The sequence below is a fragment of the Tubulanus polymorphus genome, chromosome 3 (assembly GCF_964204645.1).
Source record: "Tubulanus polymorphus chromosome 3, tnTubPoly1.2, whole genome shotgun sequence".
In the NCBI taxonomy this organism is placed as follows: Eukaryota; Metazoa; Nemertea; class Palaeonemertea; order Tubulaniformes; family Tubulanidae; genus Tubulanus; species Tubulanus polymorphus.
The window spans coordinates 26809163-26826559 of record NC_134027.1 but is presented as its reverse complement, the minus strand read 5'-3'; the positions used below and the strand labels follow the sequence as shown (position 1 = coordinate 26826559).

Below are 17397 nucleotides of genomic sequence, written 5' to 3'. Positions count from 1 at the left end.
GATAATTTGCTGGTTTTATATTTACTAAAACGAGCGTAAAAACCTGGTCCGTTGGTGCTAAACTACTGTACATAATAAACGTATGTCTAGAATCTTATATCTAACAAACAAATAAACATATAACTGAAAGTTCTACATGTTGTTTGATAAGATTATAATCTCAAGAGTATTCTTCAGATAGTTGCCGGCGAAGTTTGAAGATAAAATTATCGTTTTAACCCTCTAAACTTTGAAATCGACTCTTGTGATCTTCAAATTCAATTCCCAGGAAATATGACTTATCATTTATCATTTAACTGGAATGAGGTTGAATAAATAGAAGAGGTATTTATGAAACAACTATAATAACAACTTTTCATTCTAATCCACATGCGCGACTGAAATTTCTACGTGGATATGATGATCAAGGGGGTGGATTCATTTAGGAACAAGTATTTACAGCGTTCAGTAGTACTGGGATATTCCGCTGTGGAAACACCTGGCTGACTATAGGAAAAGTTTGGACAACATCTGCATGCACTAGAAGGCAAGGCTGCAATACATCCATTTATTATAGCATTAACTACGGGAGCGTACAGAAGGAACGGATATATAACTCTTATAGGCAGACGTACGATTCATCAAAACTGGTAGGAATTTTTTTCATAGCAAAAAAAGAGTCTTTTTAATTGGAGGCACAAAATTTCACGATACGATAAAAATGCGCTTGAACTTTCAGAAACGATGGGTGAAGGCGAAGGCGGCGGATCTGCAGACTTCTGTCCGGGAATACTCTGGTCAATCATCTGGTTTCTTATACTCTGGTTTTTAGCCTGGCCGATCGCATTCTTCGTAGCTTGGTTATATATATTCCTCCTACCGTTCAGCGCTTGTATCGATCCGTTGAAAGATGTTTGCGAATCTATATTAACTGTCGTCAAATTGCCGCTGACCGTCACAGAAAATATGATGAACATGAAACCCTTGTGCGGATAAAGAGAGGCTTCGAAAACGAACAGAATTTTAACGGTTTCTTAAAAATTGAAAACGGTTCATTCGCGACCGAATGAGGAAATGAAGGCTGGAACTGTGTTTGAAATTGTCTTATCTTTGATTGAAATGGATGTCGCATTTTCACCTTGCTTTACGCTCTGTACGCTCCATGATCAGTTATAATCTCATTATTCCAATAAATACATGCGCAAACTATCAAACAAGACTCAAATTTGTTTCTTAGCTCCCGATTCCCTTCCTTAGTAACCTCTATAAATTTGAATTACTCTAATTCATTCTTGTATTTTTTGTTCCTCTGATGATGAGGTTTAGGTTGAGCCTCAAAACTGTAAGGCAATAAACTTGTTTTTTTACAGATTGAAGTAACTGTGGGTTTTATTCGTTAAGACTCAAAGTTATTCTATTTCTAGAAGCATTTGTCTGGATGGATAATGGTATGTATGCAGTATAGAACTGTTTCAACTGCTTGTTGAATTCAGGAAATTCAGACGCAAACAGTAGTTATCCTATATACTTTAGAAAAAGAGCCTGCTAGTTGAAAAGGTTTGTCGTTAATCCGAATTCTCTGCATCGATAAGGACAAATACTAACCCCGGGATAAACAAACAGTAACGTCACTATGCTGAATGCACTTATGCAGAATGCATGTAGTAAGAGATGGTATTGTTTAATTAATCGCGTTATCGTAGAGAAACTACTCCTCGGTTTCTGATCGATGTTAACAATGCAACAGGTGCAGCTTATCGATATTATAATTACACCATACAAACATCTATAACAGCTTTCAACTGAGTTATCGTATATCATTTTTGACAAACCGGTAAAATTCTGGTCGAATATATTATTATTCATCTCGGATTTAATAATGATTCATGACAAAAAAGAAAGCGATGAATCGACTCTTGAAATGAGGAGGGATGAAATAGCGCATGAACCTATTGAAATAGCATGACGTCAGTGAGAAAAGCTTGTCCTAGACCTAGTTTTACAGCTCTGAGTTCAGAAGAGTTAACTCATCGAAGGTGAACTGACTTTAACTGAAAGTTAAATCTAACTCTCACACTGCGGAACTCAGATTCTGTTTGACTCTTACCTGACTTTTTCCTGTTTGTAACATTTGCGCTAAAGTTGTAGTACATCCACCGATATAATCATGAGAACCATCGCTGTCCCAATCAAAACATTTCAGCTGAAAAAATTCAAAAAGATACAATACATGAATATACGATGAAATATCAGTTATCACGGAGACAGTGTTCACTTTTATAAGATACTTACATGAATTTCTCTATTGTGGTCATTCAGACACAATGTTTGTAAAGGAATTGAGAACGGACGCCATGTTGGATTGAGATTGTTTTTAATGACCTTTACACGCGAGATAGAAAGAAGTGATTAGAAAATGGAATTCTAATATAAAAGTATCGTACATTCTTTCATGCAGTTATAGACTGACCTCAGTTCGATGAACCATCTGTAAACCTCCATCCAACGCAACACGGAATACTTCAACAAATGGATCTGATTTTCCCATGAAATCCTAGAAAAAAATAATAATGACGTTATTGTTGTCAATATGTTCGTAGCAACAAGCATCTTGAATTCAGTTCTAGATTTAAAGAGGAATTTTCTCTACCTTATTGTCAAGTTTTTTAGCAGCAAATGATAGATAAACTCTCTCATTTGAACCAGACATTTCTTCAGCTCTTATCTGAAAAATAGCAAAACTACTAAAATCTTCAACAACTAGCAGGATCCGGTTCCACAGTTTAGGACCCAGTTCCACAGATCTCACAAGACCAATTAATTCAAGAGTCATAATAGAGGGAAAACACAGCGTTACTGTTACCTGAAATTTTCAAATAATAAAAATACAAAAACTTTATATTCGTGATTTTCGTCTCATTTCAATTGAATTTTTGTGTGTTTGTAATCATAACAAATAAATTGGTGACTTACAGTGATTGCTCCGTGACCAGCTTTCTGTTTGTTTCTCAGTAGAAGTGGTTTATTGAATGGACTGCTAGACACAATCTAAAACATCCAAATACTCGTGTGAAACATGTTCATTTTCTCATAGAAACAATGATCTAATAACAGTTGGAGCAATTTGAAAAAGAGCCTTTCAGGAGCGTATCCAGGTCAGGGCTAGAGAGTATTGATAGAAAAATTGCGAGGGAACTTTGAATAAAGGATAAACTCCCCGTATCCTAGCCAATGCTTAAGGTGTGAAGCCAAACTGAGGCGGTCTAAATTTCTAAAATTACAAGACCCTTTCAGAGAATTCAGAGGGTTCTTCATGGATATGAGAGTCATTAAGAATGAACCCCTTTTGAAGGCAAACACCTGAATTCACACCTGCCTTTCCACGTACCGGGTATAACCGTGAAGCACTTATCAAACAGTCAAATTTTCAAATCCAGATGATTGCGGTGTGTAAAATATTACCTGACCGAGGGAACATTCAACTTCACCGAGGAAATCATCATCACCGAGCTGAGGTGTCGCATTATCTATATCATATACACATACACGGACATGCTGAACTTGTTCGAAGAAATAATCGATCTGGAACGGTTTCGAGAACGCTGGATCTAAACTGTTCTGGATGTTTTCAGTTCGACCAACCTAAAATACAAACAAGTACCGCGGTATGATATATTAGTGGCTTTATCTACACAGGTGAAAGGTTATGGGGTCAGTTGGTTGCTCAAAGTTGGTTAACATAGTTGACATAGTGCCAATTAAAAGTTCATCATTGCTATGGTATTTATCCACAAGTTTCTTTAACTGACCTTTGAGCATTTTGCAGCCCCTGGTATATTGGATATTATTGGAGTTAGTGGTGTATAATGCCTGTAATCTAACATCTACATGAACTGACAATGGTCTCTAGAGAGGTCAAAATGTTTCTCTTTAAACTTTTTATTTTAATTGATGATAAATAAAATGTGTCTATTGACGTATTAATTGTAGTGGGTTTTAGCCATTTGTGGCTTAAAATGGGGTCCCAAAAATAACTTTTTTTCCATATAACGTGTAATTTGTAATGAAATCCCCGGCTTCATTTAGCCTAAGATACACGCAATACACAGTCTGTTACAGTTTTCACTTACCTCAATCCATTTCTTTCCCTTATTCTGTAGATAGAGCACAGCGCACGGATCAGACTTCGATGACACATCTTTATTGAGAAGGTTGTGACATTCGATCCTTAGTTCGACTTTAGACACACAAGCTGGAATCATTCCTCCGCCTGGATTCATTCTGTAATCACGAAATATCAGTTTTCAAGTATCCAAAACAAATATACTACATTTGAATTGACATTTATTTACGTTTTCTATCCTGAGAAAGGCATTGATACAGAATTGTCACGTATTTTTAACGCATCAGTTATCGTAAACTTATTTCACAGTTATTGGGGATTTACTTTTTTGAACGGTAGATTCGTGTAAACCGGTAGAAATCCTTAAAACAGCGCAAAATCTGTCAAAATCCAATCGATGACGTCAATAACTAGAAAACCCGGAAATGAAATTACGGGAATCCCCGCATAAACGCCGCCTAGCGAGTAAAGTTGCCTTGACTACGCAAGCGCAGTAGAGCTTAGCAACATACATACCACAGTACGGGGGTACCAGACAGTCACTAGAGTACAGATCACTGAATTTACTGCAATAATGGTGAGTTATCAGGTCCCAACAGGGATGGGTAAGGAGCAGGAGGGTCAGGGGCGAGGGAGGCAGGATTGTTAATGTGGTGGTCAACTTACTGCAAGCTGTAAACATGGCAAATATGCTGCAAGTTCCAACTGGATTTTTGTCATGTGTAGTCTTGGTAGGTGCTGTTTAGTTTATGTTTGTTTTCCTAATATATAATTTCAGGCAACTGAAGTCGAAGAAACTTTAAAACGTATTCAATCTCACAAAGGTGTTATTGGTATCATTGTCGTCAATAATGAAGGTAAGAAAATAGATATATCAGTTTCTTGTTGGCGTTAGTAGTAATAGTATGTCACCTCACCACTATTTGATCTGATGCCAAAAAGCTGAAGACGAAGTGAATAAAAAGGTTATGGTTTGGTAAGGAACCTAACGATTAGGGAAATCAGCAGTTGCTCTGGAATATCCAGTATCTAATCCTTAATCAGTTAGTTTGAAACCAGATTGGCAATCAGACACTACTGTCACTCACTGGGCCATGCTGCAGCCTGGCACCAGTTCTGAGTTGAGATAGGACTCTTTTGCCATTCAACTGAAAAAAAACAAGTTTAATCCCAAGAAATCTGGAATTAAATCCTGAATACTTAACTGTTCATCTTAGTTTAATCTCCTCAGCCTTCATTTCTGTATTGAAAATCTTCAAGTTTAACCACACCAAGAATTGCGAAATGTCCTATATCCTAACAGTATTCCTGAAGATGTCTATCGGGATAAAGTTGAAACTTCATTTAGCTCGAGGAAACATTGCAGACTCTTATTTTGTGAACTTTTTAGTATCTTTACAACACGGAGTCGATGGTTAACAGTAGAACTGGATCCTAATACTAATTATCTGTAGGCCTATGTATATCTGTAGAGAGAGCTGTGGTAACGTTTCTGATGTTGTTTTTGTTTTCTAGGTATTCCAATCAGAAGCACATTAGATAACGCGACCACCGTTCAATACGCGGGTTTATTACATGCGTTAACAGCTAAAGCTAAGAGTATGGTACGAGACATCGATCCTCTCAACGATTTAACGTTTTTACGGATTCGATCGAAGAAACACGAAATCATGGTCGCCCCCGGTGAGTCTCGATTATTCGAATGATTTCGTGTTGTAATTTAATTGTTTCTATTGTTTTGAAGGATTTTTGCTTTGTTTTTCTGTTTAGAAAATGAATATGTCATGATTGTGATCACGAAAGATTCGTCTGATCGAAAATGTTAAAATGTTTTTCCGGTGACCAAAAGTTTTAATGAAATATTTTTTATCCAATTTTCGGTTCGAAGGTCTATTTATTCAGTGGGTTATGTTTTAGTTATCGGGTTTAGTGACGGTGATGGATTCCTGGTGGAAAACATTCATTCTTGCTTTATAAATTTAAATGATATCGGTGCCAGGTATTTCCTATAGACTCCTTCCTTCTTATTCCTTGAGTTACATTTGCTAGTTTGTTTCATTGAAAAATTTCCTGTGAATCCTTGAATATTTCATATCTATTCAGACCTAGTATATTACAAATTCATTGTAATAACAACCCATCCCTGCTCCAACTGCCTCGGAATTTGTGTACCTCGGTTTGAGAATTGATTTGTGCCAGTGAGATCTGAGCAAGTGTGGAATCTACTGTACTAGTTCTAGTAAGGTGGAGCGAGATGATGCTGTCTTGCGCACCTACGTGAGTGTCCCAGGGAGCACTCATTGATTGTCTCATACCTTCCTGAGCATCCTAGGGAGCAGTCATTGATTGTCTCACACCTCCCTCAGTGTTTATTACAGTCTCTGGGTGTCCTAATTTATTATTTACCCGCCTTTGAAAATTCTTTTTCTTCGCAAAATTAAACATGATTATTTCATCTATTTTTCAGATAAAGAATATTTGTTGCTGGTAATCCAAGCTCCCAATGAATAAGTAATAAGGATGTAGGGACAAGATCTGCTTGTATTCAAGTTTTTGTACTTATTCGCTTAGAAATCTAATTTCCATTTAATCTGTTCTTTGTATTATATATCTATTTATTTTGTGGAAAATGGTTTAAAAAATTGTCAAATTAATTAAAATCGATAAATACTTGAAAAGATGATTGTTTGTGTTTGTTATTGTTGTAATGACGAGGCTTACAGACTGCAGCTTGAAATATACTTCTTCAACTCGAGACTGTGACTAGTGAGGATTAATTTGGTTACATCACTGGCAGTTGGGTTCTTTTTACAGATCAGGGAATTCTGACTCTTTTGAAAAACGGAGAATTCGAGCTTTTGGTGTCTTGTTGTTCTTGTTGGTGATGATTGGCAAAGGAACCTCTTGATAAAAGACAGCCCCACTGCGGATATCTTAAATCAAGGAATTCTTGGAAGATTTCAATCGTTGATTTTTCATTCACTGCTGAACATCAAACACAGCATCAGTTGCTAAATCCATAAAAATGATCTAAGTTTTCCTTTAGTTTTTAAAGGTTTATTGAAATGATATTGTACAGAAAAAAATACTGATAGTTTGATGATTTTTGATCGATTTATCCCCGGATCCAGAATACAGATTCAAACACGACAACCACCTGATTAACAGTTCCATCATCATCCAGTGAGTTTTGATGGATACGAAGATTGGTTACTTATCGGGATATCAGAAACGAACGTCGTAATGAAGATATTCAGTAAAGCGCTCAAACAACAAAATGCGACCAATACATTCGTTAATTTATCCAACCATATCAAAGCGGCTCCTTCATTCACCTCATAATCCTCCCCCTCGGATTTACCAGCTATCAACAGTATGATAAGCGTGATAATCTGTAACGCTAAAGAACTGATCATCAAACCGAGCAGAGGCCAGTAGAAAGCCTCCTCGGATTTCTCGGAGAGGATTATCTGACGAATTTGACTCGCGTTCGCTGTCAGCACAGTAATACATGTTACAGCATGGGCGACCGTTTTCTTCGTGTTATAATGATTAATGCTGATGACTTTGGGAATTTGCTGTTTCTGTTCTGTTAATTTTTCAGGATCTTTATTTCTGCTGTTTTCCACTGGTGGTGAAGCACCCGTTGTTCCTCCGTAAGTCGTTGATATCGACGCAGCTGGATTATCAACCGAATCTTCTTTATTACTGGTCGCGACTAATGGAACCGTCTCTTTCGACGATATTTCTTGTTCGTTTGTCGCCTAGAAAAATAATCAGTCATTTGATAAGATAATTCATAAATCGCCTAAAACCCGTCGATACTGGAACAGTAGATCGAACAGTGGTGAATGTGTCTCACAATGGATTCGCTTTGATAGGGTTAGTGATAACAACCCGCAGTCACCACACCTGACTGATCACCAGTTATGGTCACCACACTGACCAGGCAAATCTGTGAACCCCGTCAACCACCCGGAGCTCATTGGTCAAGTGGGTAGTGTACACGACTTGAATGCTGGAGGTTGCTGGTTCGAGCCTGTGGTTAGGGTAGAGACGGGGCTAGAGTTAGGGTTGGCTAGTGCCAGGTTGGGCCTCAATTGGTGCCACAATTCGACCTCATTTTGTTAGAAAATCCTCTCTGTAACCATTTGAAAATTTCACCTACGCTTCAATTCTAAATTATACATTCCTTTCGATTTTATTTTTTGCAGAATGGTAGCGGGTATTCTAGCGAAAGAGTCACCACACTTGATTTGGTCATTATACTCATAGACAGTCACCACATCGAACAAACAAACTTCCTACCTCTGTCGTAACAGGTCAGTGGTACAGGCTTCGAATTTGATTTTCATCGTTTCTTTTAATATGATTATAAATACAAAAAAAAACTCCCATAGTAGAATTTTAATAGAAACTAACTTACCATTGTATATAAGCTGTTGGTTTGACAAGTAACTACAACAGATATAAGCGCTGAAACCACCTATAGAATATTACAGGTCCATCTGTCACTGGAAGTCATATGAAACCAGTATAATGAGGGTGTTGACTAATATGTGGAATATCAATTAGCGAAAGAATTGCATTATTTCCACATGATGCCCCGTACAGGATGACACATCACAAACTGATTTCAATACCAAATCCTGAGAAAACAACTCAGGGAATTTTAGCTGACGAGATATGATGATCATCGTCACGGTTAAACATGGGAAATCATTTTTAACCAGTGGACACAGGTTTGGTTTGCGCTACAGCACGGGTATTTGTTACGATTTCGATTTCATTTAGCAAAATGACAAAAAGGTTTTGATTTTGATCGCTTTTCAGAAGATTAGGAGCCCAGAATTGATTTATCATTTAAAAAAGACATTTATTTCGTTCTAAATATATATTAAATTACATAGATTACATATTCTATAGATTATATATAGATTACATAAAATAACATATTAATTTACATAGCAAATTACAAATAACATATCAACAAATCTCTCAACAAACATAAACAATGTTTGTCTATAATGTCTGTTAATGAGATGTATTTCTGTTTATTTGTCTGATGTCAGTCGTCGAGAACGATGTGATACAAACATTGACAATAGCTGTAAGAAAACTTAGAACAGCCACAATATTCGTTAATATATCCGAATGGTTCATATGTTTCTCCGATTCAGTCGATTTCAAACCTTCGTTTTTACCGATACACAACAAAACGCAGGCGACTAAAACTTGTAAAATGACAGATATCGATAACATGCTTATAACGAACGTGTAAAATTCAACTCGTTCAGCTCCCAAACTAAGAGTCATTCTTAATTGCGAAATATTCGATGTAAGTAATGCTAGATTGCACACACTGTGAACTGCCGTCTTTTTAGCGGCGTAATGGTCATTCGTGATTATCTTTTTCTGCTGCTGAACTTTATTACCATCAGATTTTTTGTTTCGTCTTAAAATGTCCGCGGGTATAATCACGTCGTTTTTCTTACTTCGTCCGGAAGCATTTTGTAAGCTTCGACTGTGATGCGCGTCACTGGGGGTGGTGACGTCATCAGCTGATCGTTTTATCATCCTGTGTGGCGGCGGTGACCGGAGCTCGAATCTGAATTCATCGTGATGTCCAACCGGTGATGAATAACTCGGCGGAATTTGTGACATGTATTCCTCGTAGTCCACTGATGAATAAGCCGGGTTGACGTGAGCGATTTTTGGATCCATAATCGCGACCAGAACGGGAATCTCAGCGCCCGAATATTTGAGAGTGGCCGAGCAGCAAATGTCGCACACAATATAACATAAAAATGTATATAATCTTGTTCAAAATGTCACATATGATCAGATTCTAAATACCATAACTATGTCAATGCAAGGATTATGTCCCGGAACCAGTTAATGAACTCGTTTCAATAAACAACAATCCCCGTCCCTGTTTAAAACTGTACAAAAATCTTTTATAAACGATTATTATCAATAGATAAATATCATTATTATATCATAAATACGCTATCTGATAAATAACTCGATACTGACAACATAAATCAGTAAATTCCAGCTTATTTGGTAGTATTCGACTGTAGATATATATGAGAGCCAGGGAATAAAGTTTGTGAGCGGTTTACTGAGTTGTCCGGTCTGGAGCAAGGAACAGGCTGCTCGCTCTCTGAACAGTTAACACCATCATTTCCCGATCCAATTTATTTTCCAAACTCGGAATGTCCTCATCTGTTCTATGAAACTACTTCAGAATAAGTAAAAGGATAAGATGCGGTAAATGGGATACGCGGTAGATTCGTAGATGAAAAGTTTATCAAGAAAGGGTTCAAACACGAATTTTAGATAATTGAAGAATTTCCAGTTTTTGGTCTCTCATCAAATCCAACATTTGAAAAAGACACCAAAGCAATGTTAACGACAACAGTGAGAAAACTGAGGACAGCTACTGCGTTCGCTAAATTATCCGGTTTATTTCGTCTTTCATCGGATTCGACATCTTTCATGCCTTCTTTCCGACCCATTACTAATAACACACTCGATACTATTACTTGTAACAGAATAGATACAGACAATAATCCAATACTGGCGACGTAAACTTCATGTCGACCTTCAGATCCTAAACTCAAATTCATTCTCAACTGCGAAATATTTGATGTAAATAAAGCTATATTACAAATTTGATGTAAGGCGGTTTTTTTCGTGACGTATTGATCAGAACTGATCCTCCGTCGTTTTTTGCTGATTTTTGTTTCAGTGCCGTGATAATATTGAGTGTTTCCTATTTCTCCCAGTCCTGGTATTGAGGTAAATCCATGAACTTGTTGATGACTCCCCGCATCATTAGGAGGTACGTTGAGGTTGAACCTCGGTTGAAGATGACCACCAGTGCCCGGTATCTGCTGCTGGGTAGAGTTGACCCCTGGTTGAAGATGACCACCAGTGCCCGGTATCTGCTGCTGGGTAGAGTTGACCCCCGGTTGAAGATGACCACCAGTGCCCGGTATCTGCTGCTGGGTAGAGTTGACCCCCGGTTGAAGAAGACTACTAGAGCCCGGTATCTGCTGCTGGGTAGAGTTGACCCCCGGTTGAAGATGACCACTAGAGCCCGATATCTGCTGGGTAGAGTTGACCCCGAGTTGAAGATGACCACCAGTGCCCGGTATCTGCTGCTGGGTAGAGTTGACCCCTGGTTGAAGATGACCACTAGTGCCCGGTATCTGCTGCTGGGTAGAGTTGACCCCGAGTTGAAGATGACCACTAGTGCCCGATATCTGCTGCTGAGTAGAGTTGACCCCCGGTTGAAGATGACCACTAGTGCCCGGTATCTGCTGCTGGGTAGAGTTGACCCCGAGTTGAAGATGACCACTAGTGCCCGGTATCTGCTGCTGGGTAGAGTTGACCCCCGGTTGAAGATGACCACTAGTGCCTGGTATCTGCTGGGTGACTCCGCTCGTCACTACTGGTTCACCAGTGACTGACAGTCTGCCTGATTGTCTGCGATCAACAGTTTGATAATGGTCTAACTGAGTAGCGTTCTGAAGTGATAAATCCTGCCATGAATTGCGAACTATAGGCGGTTGAGTTACGGGGAACATTTCTGTAGTATTTCCAGCTAGTGGTTGATCAGAATCACTAATGTCATTGACAAGTGCATTTCCCATCGGTCGATTTCAATCTGATCGTCTGCCGATTTACTCACAGAATGATATTCTTTCCGAAATTGGACGTGTTTTTATTACCTTCAGAGGCTTTCATGCCAAGATCAAGAATTTGCTCTACTTTTAATGTAGGAAGGAGGTGTTTACTGAAATCCCATTGTCCGTTATTGACAATCCTTTCCCATTAAAAACAGAAAACAGAAATTCTATTTATGTAAATTTATTGCCCCAGAGACATTTTGAAAAAAAAACGCATTGTTTTTCAACGTGGACAATTTTTAATTCTATAATATTAGACAGAGATAAAGTTCACAACTAAATCAACGAAAGTATTCTTATTGAATTTACATGATTCATCAATTGATTACAATGTATAACTCCAACTAAACGTCGTATACAGTATATGACGTCATTTGCTACGATATATTTACATCAATCTTTAAATTAATTACAAAATGTACAATTTATTACGTAATGACAATAATACTGATGAATACACAAAAATGGATACAAACAATATGTTTATACAAAGTGCATATTTCTGTCGAATAAACTGAATCAGGAGGAAGCGTCTTTCCGTGAGTTCACTACTGAACTATTGTCTTGTATTTGATCATGTTAATATAATCCACATTGTGTTCAATTGTCCATTTTAGTAGTGAGCTGTAGTTTGAATATTAAGGCTCCCGGTGAAATTGGATCCGCCACATAAATTTCCTGTCCATCGACGACGCCTAATTCTGAAACCAGTTCAATTCACATGGTCATTAGTACTGGTTATACTGAGAGACACAGAGAGTAATCAAACCGATAGACTGACCAGGGCTTGGATAAGAGGTTTTTAATGGGCACTATCAGTCATCCACCCCCTGTTCACAGGAAGAGTTCGTGCAGAGTGTTAATATGACAGATAGCAGCAGATTGAACCTAAATTCAACTTAATTTCAAGATGATCAAATCTATTTGCTTCTTCAGTTTTACACTAAAAACAATTACCCTTTAAAATCCCCTGACAGGGGATGATAAGGCTAAACAAAAATGATACCTTGTTTCTCCGCAGCGGCCGGGTCATTTTTGTAAAATATGATAAAATTTATAAACAGTTCATTTCTATAGCGGCCGGGTCTGTTATGGTAAAATTGATCACGATTTTAAAAAAAGTAATGTATAGGGTAGATAGGCGGCCGGCCGGGTCAACATTTAAGCTCAGCAGAGCGGAGAAACAAGGTATCAATTTTTTTAAGCCTAAACTGTGTTAGTTCAATTTCTACAAACCTTTCAATGATTTCCTGAGATTTTCCCTGGTTTTTTCTTCTATAGATTTCACTGTTTGTATGTACAGCGTTCGATTTTTTCCATTTATCAAAGTTGTAACTCCCGGTGATTTCAATTGACTGAAAGAAAAAACATAAGTATTCGACAAACGAACATTTCTTTACAGAAAAATTGATGTCATACTTCGCAATACGTACTAGAAACTTTCTTGTAAATATTCCAAAACTTCTTTCAGTTTTGCGTCCTCGGAAAATATCAAGGTTTTTGGTATTTGCGAACAGGCTATACAATCCTCCTGTAAACATACATTAACATTGAATACAATATTGATTTAAAGAATATTCCAACTTTAATTTGCATAACAACAATTTACCTTCTTTTCTGCTTCAAAAGTATACGTATAAACACCCTCGGTGTCATTGAAATTGACGTAGTTATTCAATGCAAGACAACAACTGAAAATCACAAATTCAACAATATAAAAAAACTCTTAACCCTTTCAGTGCGTCTACACCGCAGTGCGGTGTATGAATCGGTGATGGATTTTGCTAGTACACCGCACTGCGGTGTATTGATGTAATTAGTAATTAAGTTTTTATTTCTACTGATAGATTGCAGCACCTGTCAAACATAGTGAAATATTAGTAACTAACGATACACTGCGCCGCGGTGTAGACGCACTATAGCGGTATTCCTGTTATTCAACACACTAGGGTGGAATTTTTTAAAATGTTCAAATTATCTCCAGCACTATTATAGGGTATTAATTAGTCAGCACTGAAAAGGTTGAGGCTAAAACAATTGTGACACCTTGTTTCTCATTTCTCCTGAACTTTAAAGTTGATATGTACATGTTCATAAATATTTGTTGATTTTCAGCCTCATGCACAAGGAAGAATGGATTAATACGTCCTTTATTAAAGGCCGATTTATAGTTTCAGTTTACATACCTGGTAGCTATTTTGAAAACTTCTGATGCACAGGCAGCTAAAATTGAAAATTATTATGATAGTTGAATAAAATCAGCTGAATATGTTTGAATTAACAAATTTATAAATATCTAGTTTTAACTAACCAGCAATCACAGCATTAGTCGAGGCAACAGCAGGAATTATACGTTTTACAACTCCTAAAATAACATAGAATACAAATAAAGCAAGTGAAAAGAAAATGAACTGATTGAATATCGTTATAAACGCTCCCTTACAGACCTTGTGTTAATCTATACGTTACACCAGTAATTCCATATTGATTCGCTCTGTCTAATGATTTTTCACTGATCCACTGTATATGAGACGGATCATCTCCATCTATCTGTATACCATCTATAAATACAAACAATAAATACTGACATCAACATATAGAAGACTTTGCTCAAGTCGCTTGACATCGGAGTACAGGGTTAAACTCTATTCTCTAAGAGTCGATCGGATCCATTTTGATCGTCTACAGTCAGGGTGCGATCTAAGCACTTGTCCGATTGCCCGGGACAAGTATATTCTCATCAGGGCAAGTAGGTTATCATTATCACTTGTCCACCGAGCTAGTGCAATTTTATATCTCAAAGCTTATTTCCCACTCGATACAACGGATGATAGTGCCACCAATCGGACTGCCTGTGTAGGGCAAGTAGCTTTTGGAGGGGGCAAGCGAAATTTCAGATATGCTTGCCCCCCGGGGAAGTGGCTTTCATTCCTTAGACCTGACCCTGACAGTACATTTGAATTCATGATTTTTACCTCCAAATGGATTTTCTTTCGACCATAGAATAATTCTGACATATTCTATACAATGTTCTGGTAATCGAGGTGTATTCGCGATTGTGCATAATGGAAAATTCACCTGAAACAAACAACGCCATCTGGTTACCTTTATATCATTGAAATCCGGTAATACCATACATAGTCAATCTCAAAGTCATCATCTTTTTAGCGTGTAACTGTTTCTACGTTAATTTTCCTTTAGTTTGTATCATCTCTGATTACTTGAATTAGTCTCTTTGTCTCTGGATTGTATATATATCTCATAATTTCTGTAGTATCTCATTATTCCTGAAGATGACTATTAGGATATAGTCGAAACGTTGAAATAAACTACTATCTCGAAGTTTCATTTTCGGACTTTTTATTATCATTGTGGGATTCTCTCCTCATCATCTGATAAGTTGTCACGTTCACTAAGTTGTCCCAATTTCGAGTCCCAATTTATACATCTTATTCAATTTACTAAGTTTCAAGTTGTCATTTGGTTGAGACGTCAACATAATGATCATCACAACTACCATGATTTAAGCAAGTTTGACTGTAAAACCGAGTGATCTATATTAATCATAATCTTACCTGCGGTGGATATAAGTCTAATGTACATTCTACGCAAGCCGTCATTCCGGGTAAAATCACACGCGCGTTGCCTTTAAAACCTTCAGTGCCGCCATCTACCATTGGTATTACCGTACTCTGATCGAGAACTCCATTCTCATACTGGATTAAACTCAACTGAAATTAAATCAATCATCTGTGAATTAATCTCTTACTTACTATTCCTTCAGGGTCAATGGAAGATTTTTTGAACTTACGAGCATTCCATTAATCCACCTTCTAGCAACTACTGAATCTAAACCACAAACTACTATATGAAATTCTGAAACAAAAGACGAACAAACAATGGTTATCAGAGATATCAGGGGTCGATCGAACAAAGCTAATTACAATCAAAATCACAATTATTGAAATCATCGTAAATAACTTATAATAATTGTGCTTCGTAAGACTGGCTCCCAGCGTGCAAGGGGTTACCAGATAGATACCAATCATTCTATCTACTGAAAATAGAATCCATGCAAAATTTAAAAACAATTCTTACGTCTGTAGAAATCCTCGTCATAATCTTGGATTTTTGCGAAATGTCTTGAACGAGAAATTAAAGAAAGTGAAAAATTTTGTGTTCATTCATATTAAGTACTGATGGAGCCCCTTTAACGAGACCCCCTGAACCTGATATAGTGTAAATGGATACGCTGTAACATTACATCCAGCTATGCGTTTATTAATGAATGCAGCAGCGCATTGTGATTTCGGTTTGCCGACATCTGACGGTCTGAAAATAGAACATCATTTAAATAAGAAGAATTTCTATAGAATTAAGGATATTTGATTAATGAAATCAGGATTGGGTTTAAAACTGACCTGAATAAGAACTGTCTGTTTAAATTAGATACATCGATAGTATCCATATCAATCACATCAATATTCCTAAAACCCATCATTGCCTGTAATTAAATATATATATATATATATATATATATATATTCATAATATCAGATCGGTATCAATAAAATAAAATCCCACACTAAGGATAAAAAGAGATCTTTGAGTTGAAATCTAATTCAAAATTTCAACTAGACACATGCTAGATCCAATCATCTCCAGGAATATTGAAACTAAGCTAAACATTTCGAACCCTTTTCTATTCTTATTGTGGGTTTTGATATCAGACGCAGAATGTTTCATTGATTATTAACCAATGGTTATAACATCATCACAAATACAAGAGTCAAACCTAATTTACCAAATCTTTTAGAAGTTCACATCCTAATCCTCCAGCTCCAATTACTAATATATGACAGGTTTCCAGTAAAAATCCCAATAACTGTTTAATAGAAAAAATAACTGAGATTAGAAAAAAAATCAATCAAAACAGGTTTAGAGTGACTTTCACAGAAGGTGGGTCCTAACTCACTTCATCACTGGGCTCGAAATCTGGATGGGCGAATGGTCCAGTTCTTTCTAAAAACTTTTTAACATGATTCCAGCGATCAGGCCAATCAGTATCCATATCAGCGGTTTACACCTCCTGGCTGTAGCTGCTGGAATTTAAAACAAAGTTTTCAGGAAGTTGAAGTCTATACCGATTAGATGATCGAATTGAATTTGAATGTCAAATGAATCGATTGAAAAAATTAAATTGATTGAGATCGGATCTAAATTAGGCTAAATGAAATTGAATCACGAAAATGGCTGATTGGTTTACAGTCTTTCTTTTTACAGGGCATCTGCTATCGAAATTTTATGAGGGTAAGTGCACCTATATTTACCGGGAAGTTTGTTATTATTTTACTTTTCTATTTCTATTTATTTTAAGACCGGAAGTCGAATGTATGCTAGTACCCTCTAGCGGGAATATAGCGAACTAAATATTCCAATTAATTTGGAATAATCGTCAGAATATTGCTCGGATGAAAATCAAACATAAAAAAACGTATTAAAAGACAAAAGAAATATGTCGATGATGTAAATTAATCCATTTGAATAAAATATAATGAAATGTGTCTGGGATTCGAAACCAGTGGATGGACGCGTGGGT

The 17397-nt window shown here is 37.0% G+C and overlaps 4 protein-coding genes across 7 annotated transcripts in view; 1 reads left to right on the top strand and 3 right to left on the bottom strand.

Moving 5' to 3' along the window:
* Positions 1-4523, bottom strand: part of LOC141902845 (copine-3-like) — a 13283-nt gene extending 8760 nt beyond the window's left edge. For 2 of the 3 annotated variants that reach the window (XM_074790757.1, XM_074790760.1), the window contains exons 1-8: positions 4427-4523; positions 4110-4260; positions 3442-3621; positions 2953-3027; positions 2630-2704; positions 2450-2533; positions 2272-2361; positions 2087-2182 (exon numbers count right to left, since the gene is read on the bottom strand). In XM_074790757.1, the coding sequence (XP_074646858.1) occupies positions 2087-2182; positions 2272-2361; positions 2450-2533; positions 2630-2704; positions 2953-3027; positions 3442-3621; positions 4110-4259 (750 nt within the window). In that variant the 5' untranslated portion in view covers position 4260; positions 4427-4523. Of the gene's footprint in view, positions 1-2086; positions 2183-2271; positions 2362-2449; positions 2534-2629; positions 2705-2952; positions 3028-3441; positions 3622-4109; positions 4261-4331 lie in introns of all 3 variants that reach the window. The other variant, XM_074790759.1, reaches the window with a different exon arrangement.
* Positions 4524-4529: 6 nt separating this feature from the next.
* On the top strand, positions 4530-6770 carry LOC141902846 (dynein light chain roadblock-type 2-like). Of its 2 annotated transcripts, XM_074790761.1 has the most exons (5): positions 4530-4679; positions 4881-4959; positions 5618-5785; positions 5873-5940; positions 6570-6770. In XM_074790761.1, the coding sequence occupies exons 1-4, from the start codon at positions 4677-4679 to the stop codon at positions 5926-5928; spliced, it is 306 nt and encodes a 101-aa protein (XP_074646862.1). In that variant the 5' UTR covers positions 4530-4676; the 3' UTR covers positions 5929-5940; positions 6570-6770. The 2 variants fall into 2 exon arrangements, with proteins under 2 accessions (XP_074646862.1, XP_074646863.1); XM_074790762.1 differs by lacking the exon at positions 5873-5940 and having other exon boundaries at positions 4532-4679; positions 6570-6762.
* A 508-nt stretch (positions 6771-7278) lies between these two features.
* LOC141902258 (ninjurin-1-like) lies at positions 7279-8617 on the bottom strand. Its single transcript, XM_074789904.1, has 2 exons — positions 8529-8617; positions 7279-7866 (listed from the first exon to the last, which is right to left on the bottom strand). Exons 1-2 carry the CDS (start codon positions 8529-8531, stop codon positions 7279-7281), a joined length of 591 nt encoding a protein of 196 aa, XP_074646005.1. The 5' UTR covers positions 8532-8617.
* Positions 8618-11995: 3378 nt separating this feature from the next.
* LOC141901317 (NEDD8-activating enzyme E1 catalytic subunit-like) lies at positions 11996-17198 on the bottom strand. Its single transcript, XM_074788479.1, has 16 exons — positions 17129-17198; positions 16774-16900; positions 16603-16683; positions 16221-16303; positions 16051-16131; positions 15898-15941; positions 15611-15675; positions 15375-15530; positions 14775-14877; positions 14247-14360; positions 14111-14164; positions 13986-14022; positions 13409-13490; positions 13233-13330; positions 13036-13154; positions 11996-12500 (listed from the first exon to the last, which is right to left on the bottom strand). Exons 2-16 carry the CDS (start codon positions 16867-16869, stop codon positions 12400-12402), a joined length of 1314 nt encoding a protein of 437 aa, XP_074644580.1. The 5' UTR covers positions 16870-16900; positions 17129-17198; the 3' UTR covers positions 11996-12399.
* Positions 17199-17397: the final 199 nt, after the last annotated feature.

What these genes read in the sequence shown, in the direction of transcription:
- LOC141902846 (XM_074790761.1), top strand. An exon ending in CATTGTCGTCAATAATGAAG is followed by an intron (nt 4,960 to 5,617) that starts GTAAGAAAATAG and finishes TTTGTTTTCTAG; the next exon opens with GTATTCCAATCAGAAGCACA. An exon ending in CGAAATCATGGTCGCCCCCG is followed by an intron (nt 5,786 to 5,872) that starts GTGAGTCTCGAT and finishes TTTTCTGTTTAG; the next exon opens with AAAATGAATATGTCATGATT.
- LOC141901317 (XM_074788479.1), bottom strand. Translation starts at nt 16,869, where the DNA reads ATGGATACTGATTGGCCTGATCGCTGGAATCATGTTAAAAAGTTTTTA. An exon ending in ATTTCGAGCCCAGTGATGAA is followed by an intron (nt 16,684 to 16,773) that starts GTGAGTTAGGAC and finishes TCTATTAAACAG; the next exon opens with TTATTGGGATTTTTACTGGA. An exon ending in TGACGAGGATTTCTACAGAC is followed by an intron (nt 15,676 to 15,897) that starts GTAAGAATTGTT and finishes CTTTTGTTTCAG; the next exon opens with AATTTCATATAGTAGTTTGT.